The 26,099-nt window shown below is 44.9% G+C and overlaps 1 protein-coding gene across 1 annotated transcript in view; it reads left to right on the top strand.

Annotated features, from left to right (window-relative positions):
• The first annotated feature begins 3,148 nt into the window (after positions 1 to 3,148).
• LOC126418899 (aminopeptidase N) overlaps positions 3,149 to 26,099 on the top strand; it is a 310,305-nt gene continuing 287,354 nt past the window's right edge. Inside the window, exons 1-2 of the mRNA XM_050085916.1 lie at positions 3,149 to 3,268; positions 25,862 to 26,013. Of these exons, the coding sequence (XP_049941873.1) occupies positions 25,914 to 26,013 (100 nt within the window). The 5' untranslated portion in view covers positions 3,149 to 3,268; positions 25,862 to 25,913. The remainder of the gene's footprint in view (positions 3,269 to 25,861; positions 26,014 to 26,099) is intronic.

Here is a 26,099-nt window from a genome sequence, read left to right as displayed (position 1 = left end):
AAAGCACCTGAAGTCGTAAGAGAGTCGCACCGCAGGGACAAGTTCTTGGAAGTGTTCCGACGAGTCACTGGCCAACAGGAAGTGCGGCCATTGCGCAGAAGCGCAGATAGCATCTCGCATAGAGAAGCGTCTGGTGAAAACGCTTTACAAGCAGAAAATGAACTAGCCCTCTTTAGCTGGAACGCACCTTTGTATGCGAGGTGTCGAAAGCTTCCGATTTTCCCACAAGACACAGAAAAGTGAAGATAAACATCTCAGTGATGAATAGGAGGAGCTCTATCCTGTGGCTTTGAAATTGTGAGAGGCCACCCAACACTCTGGCTTTGCAGTAATACAATGCTCTTTGATGTGAAACGTACATCTATTGGCTAACGTAAACAAACTCTGAGTTAGAACGAGACACAGGACGGTGACGAGGTGAACACCTCACTGGCTGAGGAAAGCGACGGAGAGACAATGACGTTAGTTTTTTCGATAGACTTTGGTAAAAGACAAGTCATTGGTTAAAATGAGCAGTTTGATGGCTCGGAAGATTCGGAGATGAGCCAACCAAATACTATGAGCTATGGAAAACATGGCAATGGAAGGATTCCTTTTACTTCACATTCGATTTGAAATCAGAGATGGGAAAGCAGAGTATTGAGATCGAGGTCAAATTCCGAAGCCTTTGATGCTGACAGCTGCCGCACAGCCTCCTGAGGCTAATTTGGACTAAGCCGCTGGTAAGGGTGGTTCATTCCACCAATGATCGATTCTTCATCCACTTTGAACCATCTCCTGCAGTACTATAGGCACTATGGTGAGGTCATGCAACAGACATGAGATGAGGAGTAGGGAAATTAGAATCAGTCTTCCATACTCTGATTACTTCAAGCTTCACTGTGTCTCTTTCCCGGCCTATGAGGTGCTCACCTCATCATCGTCCAGTGTCTGATTCTAACTCAGAGAGCTGTACGTTTCACATCAAAGAACACTGTCTTTCTGCAAAGTCATGGTGTTAGGAGGTCTCTCGAAATTTCGAAGCCCCAGGATCGAGGGTTTCCCCTTCATCTCTGTTCTCTTCACTTTTCTGTCTTTTTTTCAGGAAAAATGGTCAGTTTTCGGCATCTCGCATACGAAGATATGTTCCTGGTAAAGAGGCCTAGTTTTCATTCCATTTCCTGCTTGTAAAACGTTTTCGCCAGGCGCTTCTCTATGGGAGATACTCCCTGCGTTTCTGTACAGTGGCCTGGCTTCCAGAGCCGCTACTACATGTCAACAGATTCCGTCCGGTGGCCAGCGACTCCCCGGAACACTTGTTGTGGCCCTTCGAAGAACTTGTCCCTGCGGTGCGACTCTCTTACGACTACAGGTCTTGAGAATCCCAATTCATCGTCTCCACTGCTTTCAACATTTCTCATTGCTACATCACACGCAAACTTGAATTTAAGCTTATAGAACAGCAAGACTACATCAGTTACCTACTGACAGTCGCTAGTTCTGGGGTATATCAATTTCATCCATGTGATTTAAGTATTCCGTTTAAATATGAATTTCATTACTGAGCTGCATATGTGGCGAGGCTGTTCCAAAAAGCTGTGTCATCACGTCCTTTACAATAAGATGATAATGCGCCCAGGAAGAAGTCAGTGCCAGCCCCCTGTTCTGAAGATGCTTCCCCAGACATCTTCTGGCTGAGTTCGTGGAGCCATTGTCTGTACTGCAACATACCAGCTCATTAGATAACATATAAAAATTTTGCATGAGAACCAGGGCAATTTGTCTGGTGATTCTTAAGCCCCAAAGATTAATAAAATATAGATAGATGGGAACACGACTGACAGAATTCTACAATGTGATAATTCTACCAATTAAATGAAATATTTGAGCTTAACACAGGTTAATAAAAGGAATAAAATAGCAATTTACAGTTTAAAGAGGACAACATGTTGCTAGCCAAGATCCACTAACTTCGTGAAACCTGTGAAGAAGTTTAAGTTAGATTCAGAATAATTGGCTAGTAAAGATACTCAGAACTCATAATTTTGCGGACTATTGTTATGGGGGTGGAATCTGTACGGGACTAGGAAAAAGTATTTTATAATTTTTGGTTCGATTTAAAACGCCTTATGATAAAAATTTAATTTTTATTTAAAAATTATTACTTACGTTGTGGCCATATAGTAATGGGATTTATAAATTAGTTACACAAAAATAACGTTTATTTGTGAAAAAGGTAAATAATTTACAGAAATATTTGATGGAGCAGTGAAAGCAGTATATCTTCAAGTTTTAGTTACAAATGTTCATTGTAGTTACGTTTTGTAACGCGACAAATATCCCATCTGCAATCAATTTCCTGACAAATATTATGATGCGAGCCTTGATGTATAGTGGCAACTGCTTGTGCTTTTATGAAACATTTGTGCCAATTAATAACAGTTTGCCTTTGAGATGGTGGCTTACGATATTTACTCCTGAATTGTCTCTAAACTATAGTAGCGGATTAAAACTGCGTGCTGGACCGAGACTCGAACTCGGGACCTTTGCCTTTCGCGGGCATGTGCTGTACCATCAGAGCAACCCAAGCACGACTCACGCCCCGTCCTCACAGCTTTATTTCTGCCAGTAGCTCGTCTCCTACTTCGCAGGAGAGAACTAGGATTCGAGGTACTGGCTGAAGTAAAGCTGTGAGGACGGGGCGTGAGTAGTACTCGGGTAGCTCAGATGGTAGAGCACTTGCCCGCGAAAGGCAAAGGTTTCGAGTTCGAGTCTCGGTTCGGCACACAGTTTTAATCTGCCAGGAAGTTTCATGTCAGCGCACACTCCGCTGCAGAGTGAAAATCTCATTCCTTATTGCCTTGGTGTCTCTAGAGGGCGAAACAGAAATTATCGAAGTGCAGCATCTGTATGGGTGTCTTAACTGAAGTGGCGCTCTCGTGTGCGCAGGGCAGGTGATGGACGGCGGCAGCGAGCTGGGGGTGGCGCCCAAGGCGGGCGCGGGGCCGTGCTCGGGGCGCGGGCCGCGCGCGTCGCGGCGCTGCCTGCTGGTGACGGCGGGGGCGGCGGTGGCGGCGCTGGTGGTGGTGGCCGTGGTGACGCGCCACGTCACGCTGCAGCAGTGCGCCTCCGCCGCGGGCGGCAGCGGGGCCGGCGCCGCAGACTCTATCCCCGGCAGCGCCGCCGCGCACGCGCACGGCGGAGGCGCCAAGCGCCTGGTGCGCGACGTGCGGCTGCCCGCCGCGCTGCGGCCCATCTCCTACACCATCACCATCGTGCCCTTCATCTGGTGAGTCACTGAGACGCCCAGCCGCCACAATACCTGGCGCCTAGATGCACGTGTCCTCAGGCATTATGCGGCACAATTTTATATACACTACTGACCATTAAAATTGCTACACCAAGAAGAAATGCAGATGATAAACTGGTATTCATTGGACAAATATATTATACTAGAACTGACACGTGATTACATTTTCACCCAATTTGGATGCATTAGATCCTGAGAAATCAGTACCCAGAACAACCACCTCTGGCCGTAATAGCGGCCTTGATACGCCTGGGAATTGAGTCAAACAGAGCTTGGATGGCGTGTACAGGTACAGCTGTCCATGCAGCTTCAACACGATACCACACTTCATCAAGAGTAGTGACTGGCGTATTGTGACGAGCTAGTTGTTCGGCCACCACTGACCAGACATTTTCAATTGCTGAGAGATCTCGAGTATGTGCTGGCCAGGGCAGCAGTCGAACAATTTCTGTAACCAGAAAGACCCGTACAGGACCTGCAACATGCGGTCGTGCATTATCCTGCTGAAATGTAGGGTTTCGCAGGGATGGAATGAAGGGTAGAGCCACGGGTCGCAACACATCTGAAATGTAACATCCACTGTTCAAAGTGCCATGAATGCGAACAAGAGGTGACCGACACGTGTAAGCAATGGCACTCCATACCATACCCCGGATGATACGCCAGTATGGAGATGACGAATACACGCCTCCAATGTGCGTTCACCGCGATGTCGCCAAACCCGGATGCGACCGCCATGATGCTGTAAACAGTACCTGGATTCAACCGAAAAAAATGACGTTTTGCCATTCGTGCACCCAGGTTCGTCGTTGAGTACACCATCGCAGGCGCTCCTGTCTGTGATGCAGCGTCAAGAGTAACCGCAGCCATTGTCTCCGAGCTGATAGTCCATGCTGTTGCAAATGTCGTCGAACTGTTCGTGCAGATGGTTGTTTTCTTGCAAACTTCCTCATCTGTTGACTCAAGGATTGAGACGTGGCTGCACGATCCGTTACAGCCATGCGGATGAGATGCCTGTCATCTCGACTGCTAGTGATACGAGGCCGTTGGGATCCAGCACGGCGTTCCGTATTACCCTCCTGAACCCACCGATTCCATATTCTGCTAGCAGTTATTGGATCTGGACCAAAGCGAGCAGCAATGTCGCGATACGATAAACCGCAATCGCGACAGGGTACAATCCGACCTTTATCAAAGTCGGAAACGTGATGGTACGCATTTCTCCTCCTTACACTAGGCATCACAACAACGTTTCACCAGGCAACGCCGGTGAACTGCTCTTTGTGTATGAGAAATCGTCTTGAAACTTTCCTCATGTCAGCACGTTGTAGGTGTTGCCACCGTCGCCAACCTTGTGTGAATGCTCTGAAAAGTCAATCATTTGCATATCACAGCATCTTCTTCCTGTCAGTTTAATTTCGCGTTTGTAGCACGTCATCTTCGTGGTGTAGCAATTTTAATGGCCAGTAGTGTAATTAAGTCAAACTCGTAACATTTCAGAGTCGGTTTAATCCTCTCAGATCTGTTATTCTTCTTGAGGAACGAAATTTTTTTCAATGCTCTGATGCTCCTAGATAATTTTTTTTATTATTTTAGAAGCAAGAGTTACACACGCAGTCGATTTCAAAACACACTGAGGTGACAAAAGTCATGGGATACCACCTAATATCGTGTCGGACCTCCTTTTGCCAGTCGCAGTGCAGCAGTTCGAAGACCTGCCAGGGTAGCCGAGAGCGCTAACGCGCTGCTTCCTGGACTCGGGTAGGTGCGCCGGCCCCGGATCGAATCCGCCCGGCGGATTAACGACGAGGTCCTAGATGTGGTTTTTAGGCGGTTGTCCACATCCCACTAGGTGAATACTGGGCTGGTCCCCATGTCCCGCCTTTGTTACACGACTCGCAGACATTTGGAACACATTCTCAGTATTTCATGATTTACACTGGACGCCGACAGTTGGGGTACACCATTTCCATCCCAGGGGGGTTTGAGGTGGAGACAGGAATGGCATCCAGCCACCCCTTCAAAAGTTAACTGTGCCAAATCAGTATTTATACAGCAGACCCCGCACGTCGGGATAAATGCTTGGAAAGAGAGACAGAGGGCAGTAGTTTGAAGCCACATGGACTCAACACGTTGTGGGAAGTCCCTTGCAGAAATATAGAGCCATGCTGCCTCTACATGCGAAAGTGCTGCCAGTGCAGGATTTTCTGCAAGAAATGATCTCCCGATTATGTCCCATAAATGTAAGATTGGATTCATCTCTGGCAACACGGGAGGCCGAATTATTCGCTCGATCTGTCGAGAATGATCTTCAAACAAATCGCAGACCACTGTGGTTCGGTGGCATGGTGAATTGTCATCCATAAAAATTCCTTCGTTGTTTGGGGTCATTACGTCCATGAATGACTGCAAATGGACTCCACGTAGCTGAATATAACCATTTCCGGTCAATTATCGGTTCACGTGGACCAGAGAACCCAGTCCATTCCATGTAAATACAGTTCACATCGTTATGGAGCCACCACCAGCTTGCACAGTCCCTTGTTGACAACTTGGGGTGACGGCTTCGTGATGTCTGCGCCACACTCGAACCCTGCCATCAGCTCTCTCCAACTAAAATCGGGACTCATCTGACGAGGTCACGGTTTTCCAGTCATCTAAGGTCCAACCGATATGATCACGAGCCTAGGAGAGGCGCTGCAGGCGATCTCGTGCTGTTAGCAAAGGCACTCGCGTCGGTCGTCTAATGCCACAGCCCATTAACGCCAAATTTCGCCGCACTGTCCTAACGAATACGTTCGTCGTACGTCTCAAAGTGATTTCTGCCGTAATTTCACACAGTGTTGCTTTGTGTTCGCACTGCTCTCGGTCGTTAAGTGAAGACCGTCGGGCACTGAGTCTCCCGTGACGTGGTATTCTCAACGCATTCTTTACACAGTAGATCTCGGAATGCTGAATTGCCTAACAGTTTTCGAAACGGAATGTCCCACGCGTCTAGCACCAACTACCATTCCGCGTTCAGAGTATCTTAATTTCTGTCGTGCGACCATAATCACGTCGGAAAAGTGTTGACATGAATCACCTGAGTACAAATGACAGTTCTTCCAATGCAATTCTCTTTCATACTTTGTGTAGGCGATACTGCTGTCGTCTGCATGTGTGCTTATCGCTACCCCACGACTTTCGTCGTCTCAGTGCATACTTCGTTCACAATAGTGTACGCTGGGCCTCAATTAACGTTGAAATCATTGTAGACCAAAGAACATAGATTTCGAAATGGCGTACAGGCTGTGCTGACATCAAGCGTAGCAAGCACAAACTTAAAGGAATAGGAACTTATTGCCCCAGCGGGTCCAACGGGCTGTTGAGCTACATAGTACCACACTGAATCTGCCGGGACTCCAATATCCCGCAAGTAAATAAAGGTTTAAAATTAAAACTACGAATTATTGAAACAAATCACATTGACACTATGTGACCAAAATTATCTTGACGCCTATCAGTGGACCTTAATGTGGGGTGTGTCTACGCTTCGCCCATTTCTCATACCTTGGGGATACTTTCAATGTGCTGCCTGACTCTGTAGAGGAATGGCAACCTATTCTTCCCAAGACAGACAAGATAGTGATGTGGGACGCGGAGTCTGGAGCAAAGTCGATATTCCAACTCGTTTCTAAGGTGCTCCACTGGGTTCAGGTCGGGACATTAGGCAGGCTTGCTCATTTCAGAAATGTTCTTGTTCACAAACCATTGCCTCACAGAACCTGCTTTATGACAGGAAGTATTATCACGCTGATGCAGACAATCGTCGCCTCCGAAATGTTCCTCTACTATATGCAGTACTTTGTGCTGTAACATGTGTGAACCACGCCCTAACCACAAAAAAGCCCTCATACCCTAACAGCATCTCCCCCCTTACTTCACTGTTGGCACCACACTCAGACCTTCCCATTAGATTGCCATTGAACTCACTACATCAAATCAATCGCTTCCAGTCATCAACTGTCCATTGTTTTCGCTCTTTGCACCACCTCAATCGTCTTTTAGTATTGATTATGGGAATGTGTATCATATTAGGAACTGAGCGACTATTGTAGCGCTTGCGCCAACTGCTGGAGTGTTGATGACTCTTTGAAAATTATGAGTGACTTCTTCCACTGTTTTTATCTGATATTTCACTACCATTGCTAGTGTGCGACTTGACACAACCACGTTGATTAACTATCTGGGCGTAACGTTCCAAACAGTATAAAATGGAAGGTGCATGTAAGGATTGTACTAGGGAAGGCGAATGGTCAGCTCGGATTATTGGGAGAATTTCAGAAAATCATTCCTGAGTTCTAGTCAAGCGTTCATGGTCCGCACCAGCTCAAATTAAAAATAGACATCGAAGCAACCCAGAGGTGGGCTGCCAGGTTTGTTACCGGTAGGGGCAGACGACATGCAAATATTACAGAGTTGCTTAGGGAACTCACACTGGAATCTCTGGAGGAAAGGCAACGTTCGATAAGAGTAAATTTAGAGAACCTGCGTTTGAATCTGACTGAAGAACGATTCTACTGGTACATTTCGGGTAAGGACCACGGACATTGCGAGAAATTAGATCTCGTTTGATGCATATTGATAGTCGTTTTTCCGTCGCTCTGTTTGCTAGTGGAGTAGGAAAGGCAATGACTAGTAGTGGTATATGGTACCGTCCGCCACGCAACGTACGGTGGCTGGCGGTGTGTGTAAGTAGATGTAGACGTACCATCCTCCGCTGTGGTCGTCGGTCTCTGTCGGCCAGTAAATGAGGTCTGACTGGTCTTGGTTAGCTTTAGTTGTTCATCCACATTTCCACATCACCAGCAACCAACTTGAGTAGTTTTAGAAATGTTCTTGGTGGATTTGTTACTCAGGTGGCCAGGTGATCCCCAGTGACTAGTCCACGTTCGAAGTCTCTGAGCCCTCCTGCTGTTACCACTTCCCTACTGACAACACAAAACTTGAAATTTTCGCTTCCATTTTCAGGTGATGAAAATGCCGAAGTGGCATCTACACTAGTGGCCATTAAAATTGCTACACCTCTAAGATGACGTGCTACAGACGCGAAATTTAACCGACAGGAAGAAGATTCTGTGATATGCAAATGATTAGCTTTTCATAGCATTCACACAAGGTTGACGCCGGTGGCGACACCTACAACGTGCTGACATGAGGAAAGTTTCCAACCGATTTCTCATACAGAAATCGCAGTTGACCGGCGTTGCCTGGTGAAACTTTGTTGTGATGCCTCGTGTAAGGGGGAGAAATGCGTACCATCACGTTTCCGACTTTGATAAAGGTCGTCAGTAGCCTATCGCGATTGCGGTTTATCGTATCGCGACATTGCTGCTCGCGTTGGTCGAAATCCAATGATTGTTAGCACAATATGGAATCGGTGTGTTCAGGAAGGTAATACGGAACACCGTGCTGGATCCCAACGGCCTCGCATGGTTGTAACGGATCGTGCAACCACGTCTCGATCCTTGAGTCAACAGATGGGGAAGTTTGCAAGACAACAACCATCTGCACGAACAGAAAGACGACGTTTGCAGCTGCATGGACTACCAGCTCAGAGACCTGCGGTTGCTCTTGACGCTGCATCACAGACAGGAGCGCCTGCGATGGTGTACTCAACAACGAACCTGGGTGCACGAGTGGCAAAACGTCATTTTTTCGGATGAATCCAGGTTCTGTTTACAGCATCATGATAGTCGCATCCGTGTTTGGTGACATCGCGGTGAACGCACATTGGAAGCGTGTATTCGTCATCGCCATACTAGCGCATCACCCGGCGTAATGGTATGGGGTGCCATTGGTTACACGTCTCGGTCACCTCTTGTTCGCATTGACGGCACTTTGAACAGTGGACATTACATTTCAGATGTGTTACGACCCGTGGCTCTACCCTTCATTCGATCCCTGCGAAACCCTTCATTTCAGCAGGATAATACACGACCGCATCCTGTATGGGCCGTTCTGGATACAGAAAATGTTCGACTGCTGTCCTGGCCAGCACGTCCTCCAGATCTCTTGCCAATTGAAAACGTCTGGTCAATGGTGGCCGAGCAACTGGCTCGTCACTATACGCCAGTCACTACTCTTAATGAACTGTAGTATCGTGTTGAAGCTGCGTGGGCAGCTGTACCAGTAGACGCCATCCAAGCTCAGTTTGGCTCATGCCCAGGCGTATCGAGGCCGTTATTACGGCCAGAGGTGGTTGTTCTGGGTACTGATTTCTCAGGATCTATGCACCCAAATTGCGTGAAAATGTAATCACATTTCAGTTCTAGTATAATATATTTGTCCAATGAATACCCGTTTATCATCTTCATTTCTTCTTGGCGTAACAATTTTAATGGTCAATAGTGTAAATCTACCTCCTCTTTGCTTGCGCAGGTATCATTTCCTAAAGGAATGGTTGCATTTTGTAGAAACAGGATGTAAAGTGTGTTCTTCGGTCACCACCTAAGGTTAGGGCCCTTTTACCGTCTGTGAAGTATCATCTTGGTTTACGTTAAGGCGAATGTCTACCTATCCCATGCAGTTCTGCCAATATACATTGGACAGGCTATCAAGACAGTGGAGGACTAGTCTCTAGAATATGAGCGTCACACACTATTGCAACAGACTATAAGAAAGATTGCCGTTGCACCGGCCATCCTATGGAATATAACAACAGGGTGCAGTTCCAGTGATTGGCATAGTTCTATTAACGAAGCAGGCGAGATATTTGCTTAAACACTGCTTGAAATCGTGCTCTCTTCCTTTTCAAAAACAGAAAGTCAGACTTAATTCCACTTACTCACCTGTTGGTAATTAATATCGTGAGGTGGCAGCTTGTTTCAAGTATCTGTCCTCACATTTTTCCTAATTACGTACTGAATTTGTATTCAAGAATTTCCTGCTTCATTTTTTTCCGATTAAGTTTTTATTTGTCTTTTTGTTCGCATATCACGTCTCTCTGTACTTTCCCCAAATCTGGGACACACCACTTTGAGAGACATGTAACCGATCGGCAAAATCTTGTTGTGTATGATCTGCCTAAAGTAAAGCCATTCTCCTTACTCTATCAAAGTGTTGCATACTTCTACGTGCCATGTTACTGCAGTGCTGAACACGAACTGAATGAAACTGTTGTTGATACTAGAGTATTCGCGGTGTGTGCCGCTGAGACAGTGGTATGCTTACATGATTGGAAGATGGCCATAAAGCGTGCCAGCAGGTAACATTGTTCAATATATGGGCTCTCACTGGATAATACGCGAAGTGCCCACGTCAGTTAGACCTCTAGTATCGCAGACTACATTTTACGATAGTATTCCAAACTTCTGTTGCGCAGTGTAGCTCCTGGTCGGTAGCCCCGCCTACGGAGGGTTTAAACCTTCTGCCACAGTGCCCTCTCGTTACATTTGTGCCTTTAAAATGATGGGATGTTCACCTGTTCAGATATCGACGGTTACAGAAGGCGTCACCCGGCTGCATTCCTGTAGGTTGTTTGAACTCTTTATACCTCGGAAGTGACTGAACTTCCGCGTTGGATTTTCCTGTTGAACGATAACTTCACAGAGACCTTGAAGACAAGGCACAGCCACCGCCTTAACACGTCAGAAATGAAACCACTATTGTCCAAATTAAAGTTTAAGCGCGACAGAGATGTTCGTGTTGTGTTTTCAATAGCATCGAAGCAGGTGCTTGTTTCTAGTTACAACGATGCTCTTACTAAATCAACCTCTGAGCAAACGTGCCGCTCTTCTTTGGATCTTTGCTCCTCTGGTAAGGGTTACAGACAAATAAATCTTCCCTACTGCTTAGCTATGTCGGGGCCCTCCCACCAGTTGTCAGCGCGTCTGACTGCCATGTGGAGCATCGAGGTTCAATTCCTGGATCTAACAGGGATTCTCTCTTGGTGAGTTGTTGAGGTGTGGAACGATGAACACTCGACTTCGCTGGGGACCGCTGTAAAGCTGCTCCATCCAGAACTAGCGCCTGCGAGTTTCGGAAAAGATGTCAACATATGGGAGAGTGGTACGCTGACTAAAGACCCTCCATATGGCATACAAATGACGCCTTTAGGGGAGGATGGCGTCGGGGTCGGTCAGATCCGCCCGGTCCTCAAGGTGTAGGTTCCCCAAGCGGCAGGGTTTTTTTCCAAACAAAATTTAATGGCAATTTTACATTTTTGGAGTGTTTACTCTTAGATACCTCTCTTTGGCTGTATTCGAATTACAAGTACGCCTAAGAAAGATTTGCAGTATGGACTGCGCGGGGTGCCATGTTACACTGACAGCTGCGAAAGTGGTCAAGACAGTGTCTGTTTCTCACAGACATGCATCTGATGCACTACTGGCAAGATGCACTGGTGGTGAGACACAAAATGTAAATGAAAGTTTGCAGTTTTACTTGGTCCAAATCTTCTAAAGAAAAAAAGAGGATACTTTTGGTTTTTATAGAAGCTGTTTCTCAATTCAGTATCGGATGTTTGAAGACTGAAGAAAGTAGGAGTCCCAGCATTGCCTTATGACCCTCCCAGAAGAAGATCCTCTTATCTAAAGATCAGCGCCGGATCAAACGGTCCACAAGGTGCCGACTGGTGTAGGAAAAATTCAAAATAAACGCCACCCTTGGCTTGAAATTACAAGAAGAAGGAGCATTACAGGAGCAAGAAGGGAAGACTTTTAGTGCAAGTGAATTTAGTTGGGTACGTGGCATTTACTAGCATTAATTTTTTAACAAAATTTTAAAATCCATTCTCCAGTAAGTTTTTTATTCTAAGTTCAATACCAAGTTTTTCATTCTAAATATTGAACAATCTCAATGATATTTTTGCAGTAAGTTTGTGTATTTTACTATCACATCTATGTTTTGATCATTAAAGAAAATTTAAATTTAAATTTGAAAAAAAATACTGAAAGTAAATTAAAAACTTTCGTCATAAAATGAATGCACAGAACTTTTGAACAATGTCTTGTGAATGTACCTAAAGAATCTGGAATGCGAAAACTCAGATCTTAGTATGCGAAGTTGGTTTTCAAAATATCACTAAAAACCGTATTAAAAATTTGCAGAATTACAAAGTGAGTGAAGTTATGGACTTTAAAATTTGGTTGTTATCAGCAAATTAGAAGAAAAGTTAAGTTTCTGGGTGGGATTTCCCCTTAATAACTGACTGGGTGAGTCAGGTCAAAGGTTAGAAGCAGGCAAGGGGATGCCAGCATCGTTAGGACGAAGGTTACTAAAGTGCAGTGGCGTACAAACCAGCCTGACAATACCTGGAGAATACTCAGTATTGTAGGACACTCAGTATAGTGTCGTTTATTGAAACTGAAGTACACTTCTCGAACTTTCACTATATATACACAAAAACAAATAACGTGTAGACAACCATTCATCAACAGCGTCGGTGAGGTCCGTCGGAGCTGGTCCTAGCTCGGCGAGGAACTGGCTGTACTACTGCTGCGCTGGCCTTACAAAGCCGGCGGAGGCCGGCCGAATACTCCAACTTTCCCTTGTATCTGTGGGGTGACCTCTGCAGAAAAAGGTTCGCATTAGTCTCTAGCAAGTTCGGTTTGCTTTGAAGAATTGTTTTCCTCCTAGTTGCGCCTGCAAGTGCTTGTGTATGTTATATGGAACACAGGGGTGTCTTGAGTGTAGTCTGACTAGCAGGGGCCGTGTGTGGCAGACCTAACAATACCCTTGTCTCTGATGAACACTCGCTGCCGAGAATAGCGAACTGGGTTCTATTACTTAAGAAATCTTCGAGCCACTCACATATCTGGAAATCAAATCCGTACGCTCAGATCTTAGTCAACTGTCTGCAGTGCCTTGCTGCCACAGGATATTTTCTGTAAATCGATCCTTTCTTTTATTCTAGTCGTGCCACAACCTTCTTGCTTTCCCCAATTCTGTTCAGTACCTCTTCATTAGTTATCCAGTTTACTTATCAGATATTCAATATTCTCCTGTACCACCACATTTCAAAAGCTTATATTCTCTTCGTGTATGAACTTTTTATCGTCTAAGTATAACTTCTGCAAAAGGCTACGCTCCAGATAAATATCTTCAAAAAAGAATTCTTAATATTTAAATTCATACTCGATGCTAACAAATTTCTGTTTTTGAGAAACAATAGTCTTGCTACTGTGAGTCCGCATTTTATATCCTCTTACTTCGGCCATTACCAGTTATTTTGCTTCCCACATGGCAAAACTCGTCGATTACTTTTAATTTTACATCTCCTAACCCAATTCTATTAGGATCACTCTAATTCAGTTCACCTACATTCATTATCCTTGTTTTACTTTCGTTGATACTCTTTCAAAATGGCTCCAAGCTCTATGGGACTTAACATCTGAGGTCATCAGCCCCTAGACTTAGAACTGCTTAAAGCTAACTAACCTGAGGACATCACACACATCCATGCCCGAGGCAGGATTAGAACCTGCGACCTTAGCAGCCTCGTAGTTCCGGACTGAAGCATCTAGAACCGCTCGACCACAGAGGCCGGCTGTTGATAGTCGTCTTATAGCCTCTTTTCAAGTCACCATTCATTCTGCTTAGCTACTCTTCCCAGTCCATGCCGTCCCCGTCAGAACTACAGTGTAGTCGAAAACCACAAAATTGTTTTTTCTTCTCCCTGAAAGTTAATTGCCTACCCAAATTCCTCCTTGGCTTCCTTTTCTTCTTGCACAATTTACAGATTGAATAATGTAGGTTAGCAGTACAATCATGTCTCAATCAAATCTCAACTGCTGCTTCCTTTTCTTGCACTTACATTCTTATACCTGCGGTCTGGTTCCTGTACAAGTAGTGTATAACATTCCGTTCACTGTTTTTTTACATCTGGTACCTTCATAATTTCTAAGAGTGTACTCCAGACAACATTGTCCAAAGTTTTCTCTTAATCTACAAATGCTATAGACATTGATTTGACTTTTTGCACTCTATCTTCTATACTTCAGTACGGAGAATGAAAAATATGGGTGCTTAGTGTTACTAAATTGTCCGGCAAAAAGTGTTTCTCACAGAACGGTGAGCGTACAATTTACAAGACAATCCACATGGTCCTTTACCTAAACGTCCGTATATGACGGGCCACCCAGCGCAGCTAAGGACCTGCGCGAAGCCTTTCTCACAAGGGCTACTCGCGAGAACAAATAAAACGCTACCTCCACAAAAATAGGACCTAAAAAAGACGGAAGAAAGCGAGAGCCTGACGGTTTCTCTCTACGTAGGGCGACCTTCCGTCAATATTGCTGGGACCTTAAACAAATATAACGTGAAGAGCGTATTCCACTCGTGGCGCAAAACTAAAGGCGTACCGTTCTCTGCCAGAGGCCCGTGGGGGACTGTGTAACTGTGTGCACCTAGGGCGTTCAGCAAAGCGCGCGTGTGTGTGTGTGTGTGTGTGTGTGTGTGTGTGTGTGTGTGTGTGTGTGTGTGTGTATGCGCTCGCGTGTGTGGGGGGGGGGGGGGGGAAGGGAGGTGGAGGAGTAGCCAAATAATCAGGCAAAAACTCGCTGCAGAGGTATGAACTTGTTGAAAAGAAAACATAGAAGAACTTTATGATGGTCAGGACCTCAGGAATGAAAATAATCCAACTGAAATAATCAATGAGTGTGAAATACAAGATCCCCAATCACGAGACATGAATTTGAACATCATCTTCGGAGTCTCAAAAAAGCAAAAGCTACTGGTGTTGTTGATTTCCCTGCAGAACTGCTGAAAAATTTAGCTAAAAATATGAACAACCAATTATTCAGAGTAATAAATGACTGCTACCGAAGAATAATCATGCCAGAAGAGTGCAGAACCTTTCCCACGCCTAAAATAGGAAAGGCAGCCTGCACCAATCATAGAACGCCATCAATGGTGTCGCATGCCTCCAAAATACACATTAGTATGGTTAAGAACAGTATAAAAGAGAAGGTAGCTAAGTATGTTGGAGAAGGCCAATATAGATTTAGAGTAGACAGAGGAACAAGAAAAGCAATTTTGGTGTGGCACATACTGTTGGAGAGAAGAACAGGTATAAATACGAGATGGACTTGTCGTACCTTCATTGACCTAGAAAAAGCTTTTGACAATGTGACAATATAGGGTGGGAGCTAATCTTTAGAATTATGAAGAAAACTGGACTGGATTTGAAGAATAGAAGAATGATTAATAGACTATATCAGTACCAAAGCAAAAAAAAAATCACTAAGGTAGAGGAAGAGGTCAGTATTAGATAAGAAGTTAGACAATAATGTACACTGTGTCCGTATTTATTTAATATGTTCTTTAAGATGATGAAGGATAGGACAAAGGAAATAAAAGTCAATGGCGAATTGATAAATTATAGCAGATTTGCTGAGGATGTCATAATAGTTGGAGACTCCGGAAAAGAAGTGAATAGAATGCTGCAAGTCTTATCAGACATTATTAAACTACGGCAAAGCAAACAAACGAAGAACGAAAGTAATGGTAATATGGAAAAATGTGGAAGAAATCAAAACCAATACAAAAACTGATGTGTCAGTTTTGATCAGGTTAAACTACACTCCTGGAAATGGAAAAAAGAACACATTGACACCGGTGTGTCAGACCCACCATACTTGCTCCGGACACTGCGAGAGGGCTGTACAAGCAATGATCACACGCACGGCACAGCGGACACACCAGGAACCGCGGTGTTGGCCGTCGAATGGCGCTAGCTGCGCAGCATTTGTGCACCGCCGCCGTCAGTGTCAGCCAGTTTGCCGTGGCATACGGAGCTCCATCGCAGTCTTTAACACTGGTAGCATGCCGCGACAGCGTGGACGTGAACCGTATGTGCAGTTGACGGACTTTGAGCGAGGGCATATAGTGGGCATGCGGGAGGCCGGGTGGACGTACCGCCGAATTGCTCAACACGTGGGGCGTGAGGTCTCCACAGTACATCGATGTTGTCGCCAGTGGTCGGCGGAAGCTGCACGTGCCCGTCGACCTGGGACCGGACCGCAGCGACGCACGGATGCACGCCAAGACCGTAGGATCCTGCGCAGTGCCGTAGGGGACCGCACCGCCACTTCCCAGCAAATTAGGGACACTGTTGCTCCTGGGGTATCGGCGAGGACCATTCGCAACCGTCTCCATGAAGCTGGGCTACGGTCCCGCACACCGTTAGGCCGTCTTCCGCTCAAGCCCCAACATCGTGCAGCCCGCCTCCAGTGGTGTCGCGACAGGCGTGAATGGAGGGACGAATGGAGACGTGTCGTCTTCAGCGATGAGAGTCGCTTCTGCCTTGGTGCCAATGATGGTCGTATGCGTGTTTGGCGCCGTGCAGGTGAGCGCCACAATCAGGACTGCATACGACCGAGGCACACAGGGCCAACACCCGGCATCATGGTGTGGGGAGCGATCTCCTACACTGGCCGTACACCACTGGTGATCGTCGAGGGGACACTGAATAGTGCACGGTACATCCAAACCGTCATCGAACCCATCGTTCTACCATTCCTAGACCGGCAAGGGAACTTGCTGTTCCAACAGGACAATGTACGTCCGCATGTATCCCGTGCCACCCAACGTGCTCTAGAAGATGTAAGTCAACTACCCTGGCCAGCAAGATCTCCGGATCTGTCCCCCATTGAGCATGTTTGGGACTGGATGAAGCGTCGTCTCACGCGGTCTGCACGTCCAGCACGAACGCTGGTCCAACTGAGGCGCCAGGTGGAAATGGCATGGCAAGCCGTTCCACAGGACTACATCCAGCATCCCTACGATCGTCTCCATGGGAGAATAGCAGCCTGCATTGCTGCGAAAGGTGGATATACACTGTACTAGTGCCGACATTGTGCATGCTCGGTTGCTGTGTCTATGTGCCTGTGGTTCTGTCAGTGTGATCATGTGATGTATCTGACCCCAGGAATGTGTCAATAAAGTTTCCCCTTCCTGGGACAATGAATTCACGGTGTTCTTATTTCAATTTCCAGGAGTGTATTTTGTTTTCTTGGTAGTATAACAACAGAGGACAATAGGTGCAACATGGAAGTGAAGAATATGGCTGCACTGGCAAAAAGACGTCTATGATTGAGAAAAACATTTTAACCAACAACAGTTTGAACCAGCAGCAGTATGAATATAGATGTCAGGAAATCTTTTGCAGAATCATTTGTGTGGTGTACAAAGATCTACTGAACTGTTAATTGGATAGGTATCGCCTTTAAGCTGCTGAAATTTGGATATGGTGAAAAATGAGGAGGGCGGACTGGACGAAAAGAAAAGAAAAAGACATCTGTCTTAATGGAAGTCAATGAAGAAAGAAGATTATTAAAGGAAACGGAAAAGAGAAAAATAAAATATATTGGATATGTCATCAGACACAACGGTTCCATCCTTAATATTCTTGAAGGTAAAGAGACAGGAAAAACCTGAAGAGGGAGGCCAGAGGATGGCCCAGGAAGAATTATTTGGGTTATATAGAGAAGAGTTTAGAATGTGGCGTCTGGAGCCGAGCGACCGCTCCGGTCACAGATTCGAAACCTGCCTCGGGCATGGATGTGTGTGTTGTCCTTAGGTTAGTTAGGTTTAATTAGTTCTAAGTTCTAGGCGACTGATGACCTCAGAAGTTAAGTCGCATAGTGCTCAGAGCCATTTTTTTCGAATGTGGCAATTACATGGAACTTAAACGAACAGTAAATGACAAAAGAGTGTAGTTGCATCAATAAGGCATTAGCCTTTAGAATAAGCATGGGCGAGGCCCTTTCAATAAGTAACACATTTTTTTTTCTGAAAACATTCCATCCACGTAGTGCTTCCAGCAGAGTGCGTCATTCACTGGGTCGAACAAATGGAAGTGGGAAGGTGCGAGATTCGGCATTAGGGTGGATGAAGAAGAAACACGCAATGAAGTTTTATGAGCTGCTCTCGGTTACAATGACTTGTGTGAGGTCATGCGTTGTCATGGAGAAGGAGAAGTTCGTTTGAATTTTTGTGGCGACGAACACGCTGAAGTCGTTCCTTCAATTTCCTGAGGGTAGCACAATAAACTTCCAAGTTGATCGTTGCACCAGAATAACCCAGACACCGGCTGAGGGTGTGGTTTTGAATACCTTTTCTTCGGAGGAGAAGTGGTGTAGCGCCACTCTATGGATTGTCCTTTTGTTTTCGGTTCGAAGCGATAAATCCATGTTTCATCGCTTGTGACGAAGTCCGACAAAAATTGCGACAATCAACCTCGTAACGCACAAGCAATATCGCTGTTCTCTATGGTCTTCTGTTAGGCGGCGAGAAACCCAGCGGGCAGACAACCTTGACTACCCTAACTGGTGCACCAGTGTGTCAGTACTACCAACAGAGACGTCCAGTTGTGCATCGAGGTGTTTGACTAATCCGTCGATAACCTCGAGTGAGACTGTTCGCACGTTCCAACACTGCAATAGTCGGAGCTGTGCAGCCGGCCAGCAGCGAGAAATGGGATACGTTTGCGCAACCTTTCTGCGATGATAACAGACGCCTCGCCCAACGACTCACCGTGCTTTTGTTCATCGCCAGGTGCAAATTCCACGATGCCCCAAAGCGAATTCCCCCTTTTTGTCAACCTAGATTGGGCGGGAAAAAATGTGTTGCATACTTATTGAACGCTCATCGTGTGTAGGAAGCGTTTGTCTCCGGTGAAGTATCGAGTTAGTCTCCCATGGTAGAGTACAGCATAGTCGTAGAAAGGAGTGAAAATACAAGTAGATGCGTATCAAGTTTATTAAAGTTACTTCCATCTAAGCACCGAATTGAAAGTGAATTTGTAAAGAACATTATGAATGACAGCGACGCATGCAGATACGCACGGTATGGATTGGTAAACCAGGACTTAACACAGAAACTAGATATTGAGTGCTTTACCTCGATCCCCAAACTTATTAATTTATGCTTTTCAACTGATACCTTTACTCATGTAAGTACTTTATAGTGAGTATCGCATTGAGAGATCGTAGTAATGATTTATTAGATATTTATTATTTACCCAAAACTTTGGTCCAGTGACTAAGTTACATTTTCTACAATTAAACGGGCAAGCGCCAGCAGGCCAACAATTGAACGAGCTGTGTGCTTATGGGCGACAGCGTAATAGTACGAAAGTATCTGCGGTATTTCGCTAATTTTGGCAATGTTACGTTTGTAGTTCGTTCATTTGGAATCCACTTTTTCCACGCGTAGATTCATTTGCCTCTTTGTATATTGTTGTTTAAAACAGTTTAGATTCACGGGTTACTGAATCAGCAAAGAGAATAGAAGCTAACAAAACCGAAACTTGGTAGTATTCTGATTAACTGTAGAAAAAAAAGGTTGAAATGTGTGTGAAATCTTATGGGACTTTACTGCTAAGGTCATCAGTCCCTAAGCTTACACACTACTTAACCTAAATCATCCTAAGGACAAACACACACACACTCATGCCCGAGGGAGGACTCGAACCTCCGCCGGGATCTGTAAAAATGAAGTGAGGTGCGAAATCAAATCTGTTTGAAAAACTCGAAGTCTATTGGAAATACTTCAAACTTGAAAAAGCGTTTAAGGAAACACACCAACAGACAGAAAGACATAATTAGTAACTTAACAGGATGTAAGAGTGAATAGAGTTTTGAGCATGTGCTTTATTGGGTCACTGAAATCAACAAATCACTTCTCGTTAGCAATTTTTATTTTGTGACGCGTTTCGGCCTTAGCCATTCATCAGTGGATCATATAAAATATAAAGGCTTAATACATAGCATTGCGTCACATAATTACATTCTTGACATTGGTACGCACATGACAAGAATGTAACTGTGTGGTACAATATCAAGTGTTAAGGTGTTTTATATGATGTACTAATAACAGAATACTACAGAAATGCTTCCTAAAAATAAATTTTAACAATGGGTTTGTTGATTTTAGAGATCTAATACTGCAGTGCTAAAAGATGTGAGCAGAGTTTATGTAATAGACGTAGATACCCTGCGCGACATCATGTCGACTGAACAATGTGTTACATACACTGCATGACAAAAAAGTGAACCACCCAAAGATATGGTCGTACGGCAATGTAACTTCGTACACGTACACACTGTCGTCGGGTATGTGAATCTTTGGAGTTGCAGTACTCTGTGACACGTACAACGGCCAACAGAGTGCACTACTGTTGTTCATATTGAATGTTATTACAAGTACCAGGTCTGTTAGGTTATATAAAGGGCGTGAAGAGCGTCAGATATTGAGTGATCGCTGTGAAAGACACAGACGTGTTGCATTCACCTACGAAGCAGCATTGTCAACAACAGAGTTTCAAAGGCCCCTCTTTGTGGATCTTCATTTGGCCTCTTGGTCGAATCGTGCAATGTCCAGATTTGTGGGGCATTGGACTGCATGGGGACCTGGGGGTAAGGGTACTCGTCATCGAGGTTCTGATCGACCATATCTGATCGGCCATATCGTGCACCAAGCACATCGTAACCCCTTCACAACTGCGATTACCATCGAGGTACAATTCTGTGTCATCCTACACAATTGGTGGGAGACTAACAATAACCGTCTAGGAAACTGGCGTCCCATTCGTAGTCTGCGATTAACGCCACACACACAAGCGGCTACGTTCAGGTTGCTGCCGTGAGCGAGAAGCATGTATTGCCGATGAATGGCCCTTCTGGTTGCTTCACGTATTTTTCAGGTAGTGTAAGTACATGACAAGATGTAAGTAAGAAGGATATAATTAAAAAAATAGGTTTTTTGATGATAAAAACCAAAACATGATATTAGAAAACCGTTTCAGAAAATCTTGTCTTAGCAAAGCAATCAGCCAGTATAAACATGATTAGTCGGAAGAATTCAATTTAAACACCTTTATAAAACTGGGTCTTAGGAGCTTTTTTTTTTTTTTTTTTTTTTTTAAGTTATGGCCTTCATTCATGAGTAAGATATCAATACTTTTCGTTCGATGTGTGTCCCTACTCGACCTCAACATCTGTCGCGAGGGAGCCACTTGCGAGCACGCAAGATAACCTCACATGAAACTCAGGCTGAGTTATTTTGTTTTATTATCATTTATTGCCGCGTTTCAATTTGGACCATCCTGCAGGATCATAAGGTACGTAAAATATCTCATGAAACTGAAAAATTATTTCATTTACTGCTTTTCCAGCAGAACCAGACACTTTACAGAGAAATACACAAAACTATTAAAAGATGCCTAAGAATAACATGTTATACATGTTATAACCTGCCATAGAAGGAAGAATCTTAGTCATTTTAATGATACAAAGAGAAATCAGATGCTCTCCATAGAGAAATCCAGATAGCAAATCTCTACACTGTTCTACCACAATATCCCTCTAAGAGGAGACAGCCAGTAAGGCGGACCCCGCTGTGATGGGGAACAAACTCTGAGAAAGAAGAGGAAGAAGATGAAAGTAGAGCAAATATGGTTACTCCCTCCCTAGTCACCGGTACTTGTTTAATTCTTAGTCTAAAGGAAGAAGAATCTGGGTCATCTAAGTAGGTCCATAGTAAACACTACCTATTCTAGTGTCAGATTCCATGCGGGGGACTACCTTACGAATGATACAACAGATTCACATACAATTTACGGTGAATACAAAGAGCTCTGGCACTCGACCACATCAGATGGAATGGATCTCTTTGAAAAATATTGTAAAATACATGAAAAAAAGAAAAGAACTCTGTAAACTTGGAAAGTTCGGCCAGTCCAGCGATGTCTCCAAACTACTATACCGTCCACTGTAACGTATCAAATTGCAGGTTCTAGGCGCGGTTTATTCTCCCAACCCACTAGTAGTGCACCATGTATGCATTTGTGTGTGTGTGTGTGTGTGTGTGTGTGTGTGTGAGAGAGAGAGAGAGAGAGAGAGAGAGAGAGAGAGAGAATGTGTAAGGATACACCAAGCGCTGGTCGATCTTGCCTTCCCTCGGGATAAACCCGGATGCACTGCAGTGGATATCAACACCAACCTGTTGCTCTTTCTGACCGTCGGAAATGACAGGTACAGCGGTTCTGTGAGGCTCACATTACGTGTGGCCGTTGCGTGTTTATGTGTGTGTGTGTGTGTGTGTGTGTGTGTGTGTGCTATTTCCGAGTAAAGCGCATGCCCTATCCGAACAGCTCATATGCTGCACGATGTGTTGACCGTATTGATTATAACGCCCCAAATTCAACATCCACTTTTGAATTTCTAAACCCTTTATACAGCGTGTGATGAAGTGTGGTGAGGGCACTAGTAACATTTTACCCTTTTTTTGTTCGCTGCTAACAACCACATTCGGTAGGTCTCTGTGTAAGCCTGAACTTCTTTAACTGCTCCGTCCCGATCATTACGTGTAATGTTCAATGTTTTATGACAAGGTTGGAAACGTACTCTCTCGAAATTTTAAGGCGTAGCCTCTTTGACTGTAGACTTTCTTCCTCGTGTGTCAAACGACACGCTAGAATGTATAGCGTAGTATCAGTTAATTAAACACGGTATGATGTTAACTAGACATTGACAACAGGATGTTGTACGGAACTTTCTCCATATCAACAAACCGTTCCACAGTCTTGATTGCTATCTACTATTTTCAAAAACCAAAACATTGCATCCTGCGCCGTGCCTCAGAAAACCTTTTCATCATGTCTCATAGTATACGAACATTGTATCTTAAAAGAATCACAGAAGATGAAATGGAGGGACATAACATCTGATGTCCCTCAAGGATCGGTTTTTGGGCCACTGTCATTTTCCTAGATGCAGATGTTTCCCTCACGCTTAACCTCCAACTACCATATGTATGAGGGTGAATTTCAGTTACATGCGAGGGACACTGCAGAAAATCGAACCCGAGCTATATATTCCATTAATAACCATCTGCAGTAGGTTTATGACTTGGCCAACAAAGTAGGACGCATGCTGAATATTACTAAGAACTAAATCCATGCAGTTCACGCCTCAGCGTCTCTTCAGTTGACATGTATTTGAATTTCTTCCTTATCAGAATCACTCAAGAAATCTAGGTCAAATTTTTGGTACCATTTGACGACGATTGGACGGCATTTGGTCCACATATCGCCAGAATTTCTCTGTGAATCTGTACGCAATTTAGACTTTCTCCCCACTATAATCGTACTGTCCCGCGTACTTCAACTCTGGACTACGTTCCCTGCCAGCCGGTGTGGCCGAGCGGTTCTAGGCGCTACAGTCTGGAGCCGCAAGACTGCTACGGTCGCAGGTTCGAATCCTGCCTCAGGCTTGGATGTGTGTGATGTTCTTAGGTTAGTTATGTTTAAGTAGTTCTAAGTTCTAGGGGACTGATGACCTCAGCCGTTAAGTCCCATAGTGCTCAGAGTCATTTGAACCATTTTTTTGACTACGTTCCCAGTTCCCGTACCATTGCGCTCCCACAATGTGATACACCTATTAACCGTATCACAGCAGAACTGTCTCTGCAGGAAACCCGAAACATTTTCTCTCTTCTGACAAAGCATCAGTGCTGTTGAGCACTGATGCTCTTAGCGTGGGACGACATGTGTAACCTACTCCTGGAAGTTCCTCGTAATCTAAACAGTTACAATTTCTGATGCTTCTACCTCGTCGTAAATTTCTCTGTAATTTTATTACCGATCAACCACTTTATGAAAAGACTATCCTTCCCCTTACAGCTCGAAGGGCGATTGCTACACATATTGCTTTTTTCGATTCCGTCATAATCACAGTCGTAAATAGCTATGCTGAAGCGTCGTGGGAAAGACTGTTGTATCTGCAGTGTGATGTACTAGGAGCACAAGATAATTATTGGTCGGTACTTCCCTCTAATGACAGATTTTAGAACCGCATGCACGAATGCACACTAGAGGCCTCTTTAAGCAATTTCCATTTTATGCAGTTTTTGTTGTTGCCTGAGTAACATTTGTAAATATTTCGCGTTCTACACGCTTTAGAAAGACGCGCAACAGGAAGAAATTACCCGAATGGGACGAGAAGAGTAGATGTGACGTACATCTACGGACAAACAAGTGATTATAATTTCAGAAAAAGTGGATGATTTATTCAACAGAAAGAGCTTCACAAATTGTGCTAGTCAATAACGCATTTTTCCACCTCTGACTCTTGTGAAAGCAGTTATTCGGCTTGGCATTGATTGATAGAGTTGTTGGATGTTCTCCTGAGGGATATAGTGCCAAATTCCTTCCAATTGGCACATCAGGACGTCAAAATACCTAGATGATTGGAGGGCCCTGCCAATTATGCTCGAAACATTATCAGTTCGGGAGAGATTTGGTGACCTTTCTAGTCAAGGTAGGGTTTGGAAAGCACGAAGACAAGTAGTAGAAACTCTCACAGTGTGCGGGTGGGCATTATTTTGCAGAAATGTAAGCCCAGGATGGCTTGCCATGAAGGGCAACAAAACAGGACGTAGATATTGTCGTCGCACCACTGTAGTGTAAGAGTTCCATGGATGACCGCCAAAGGGTCCTGCTATGAAAAGAAATGGCACTCCAGACCATCACTCTTGGTTGTCAGGCTACATGGTGAGTGGCAGGTTGGTATTCCACTAGTGTCCGGGACGACTACAGACACGTCCTCGCTGATCATTGAGGCTCATTAGAAGTGGGAGCCATCACTGAAGGCAATTCTACTCCATTTAGTGACGTTCCAGGCCGTGATGACCAGCGAAGAAATGTTCAGAGACGTCTCAGGCAGCGAGGGATTCCAACTTGACTGTCACCTGCCATACGGCCCGAAAACCAGGAAGAGTCTGCAGTGCTATTTCACTTCAGAGCAGGACCTCTGTGGTTGCCATCCGTGGTACCGTTACGGTAGGGCGGTATGTTGACGATATTCTGCTCCCCGTTATGTTGTCCTTCATGAGAAGCCTTCCTAGGCTTACATTTTAAAAAGACTATGCCCTTCCGCACACGGCGAGAGTTTCTTCTGCTTTTCGCTCTTTCCAAGCTCTACCTTGGTCAGCAATATCACCGGGTCGCTCCACAATTGGGCACGTTTGGAGCATTATGGGCAGAGCCCTCCAGTCATCTAGGTATTCTGACGATCTAATGCGCCAATTGGGTAGAATTTGGCAGCACGATATCCCTCAGGAGGACATCCAACAAATATGTCAGTGCCAAGCCAAATAACTGCTTACAGGGCCAGAGGTGGACCAACTTTTTCTCGACTTGCTCAACTTGTGAAACTCTCTCTTGAATATATGATCTAATTTTTCTGAAACTCTAATCGTTTGTTTGTCTTTCCATGTACGTCACACCTACCGATTTCCTTTCCATCCGGATAATTCCTTTGAGATGAATAATTTAATAATGAACTGATTGCTGTACATCAAAATATAGAATAAGAATACATTATTGAGGTTTAAGTCGAATTCATTTGCAGATGAAGGAGAGCTGGGCTCTGGGTAAGCGCTCTGGTGCTGTGATTGTGAACATCACTTAGTACAGAAGAGAAGTTTTCCTTTGCCTGTAGGCAGTCTAGGTAGTTTGTGATCAGTGCTCGGCCAGACTGTATTTATGTACTGACATACTTTACTGACATTCCGTCTCTTACCCTGCAGGGCTGCTGATCCAGTGGGCAACTTCACGTTCCACGGCAGCGTGGTCGTCCTGATGGAATGCATGGAGGACGCCGATAACGTGACCCTGCACTCGGAGGAGCTCCTAATCGACGAGAGTTCCGTTCGCCTGACGCAACTTTCAGCAGTCGAGAGTGAGTACAGCTGGCGGTTCCCATACCTGTGCAACTAACACCCAGTGCTTAATTAAGCTCGTTCTTTCACGTTTCCTATCTTGTCT

This window comes from Schistocerca serialis, chromosome 9 (assembly GCF_023864345.2).
Source record: "Schistocerca serialis cubense isolate TAMUIC-IGC-003099 chromosome 9, iqSchSeri2.2, whole genome shotgun sequence".
Classification (NCBI taxonomy): domain Eukaryota; kingdom Metazoa; phylum Arthropoda; class Insecta; order Orthoptera; family Acrididae; genus Schistocerca; species Schistocerca serialis.
Note: the sequence above shows the minus strand (reverse complement) of the source record. Positions and strands in the feature narration are given on the sequence as shown.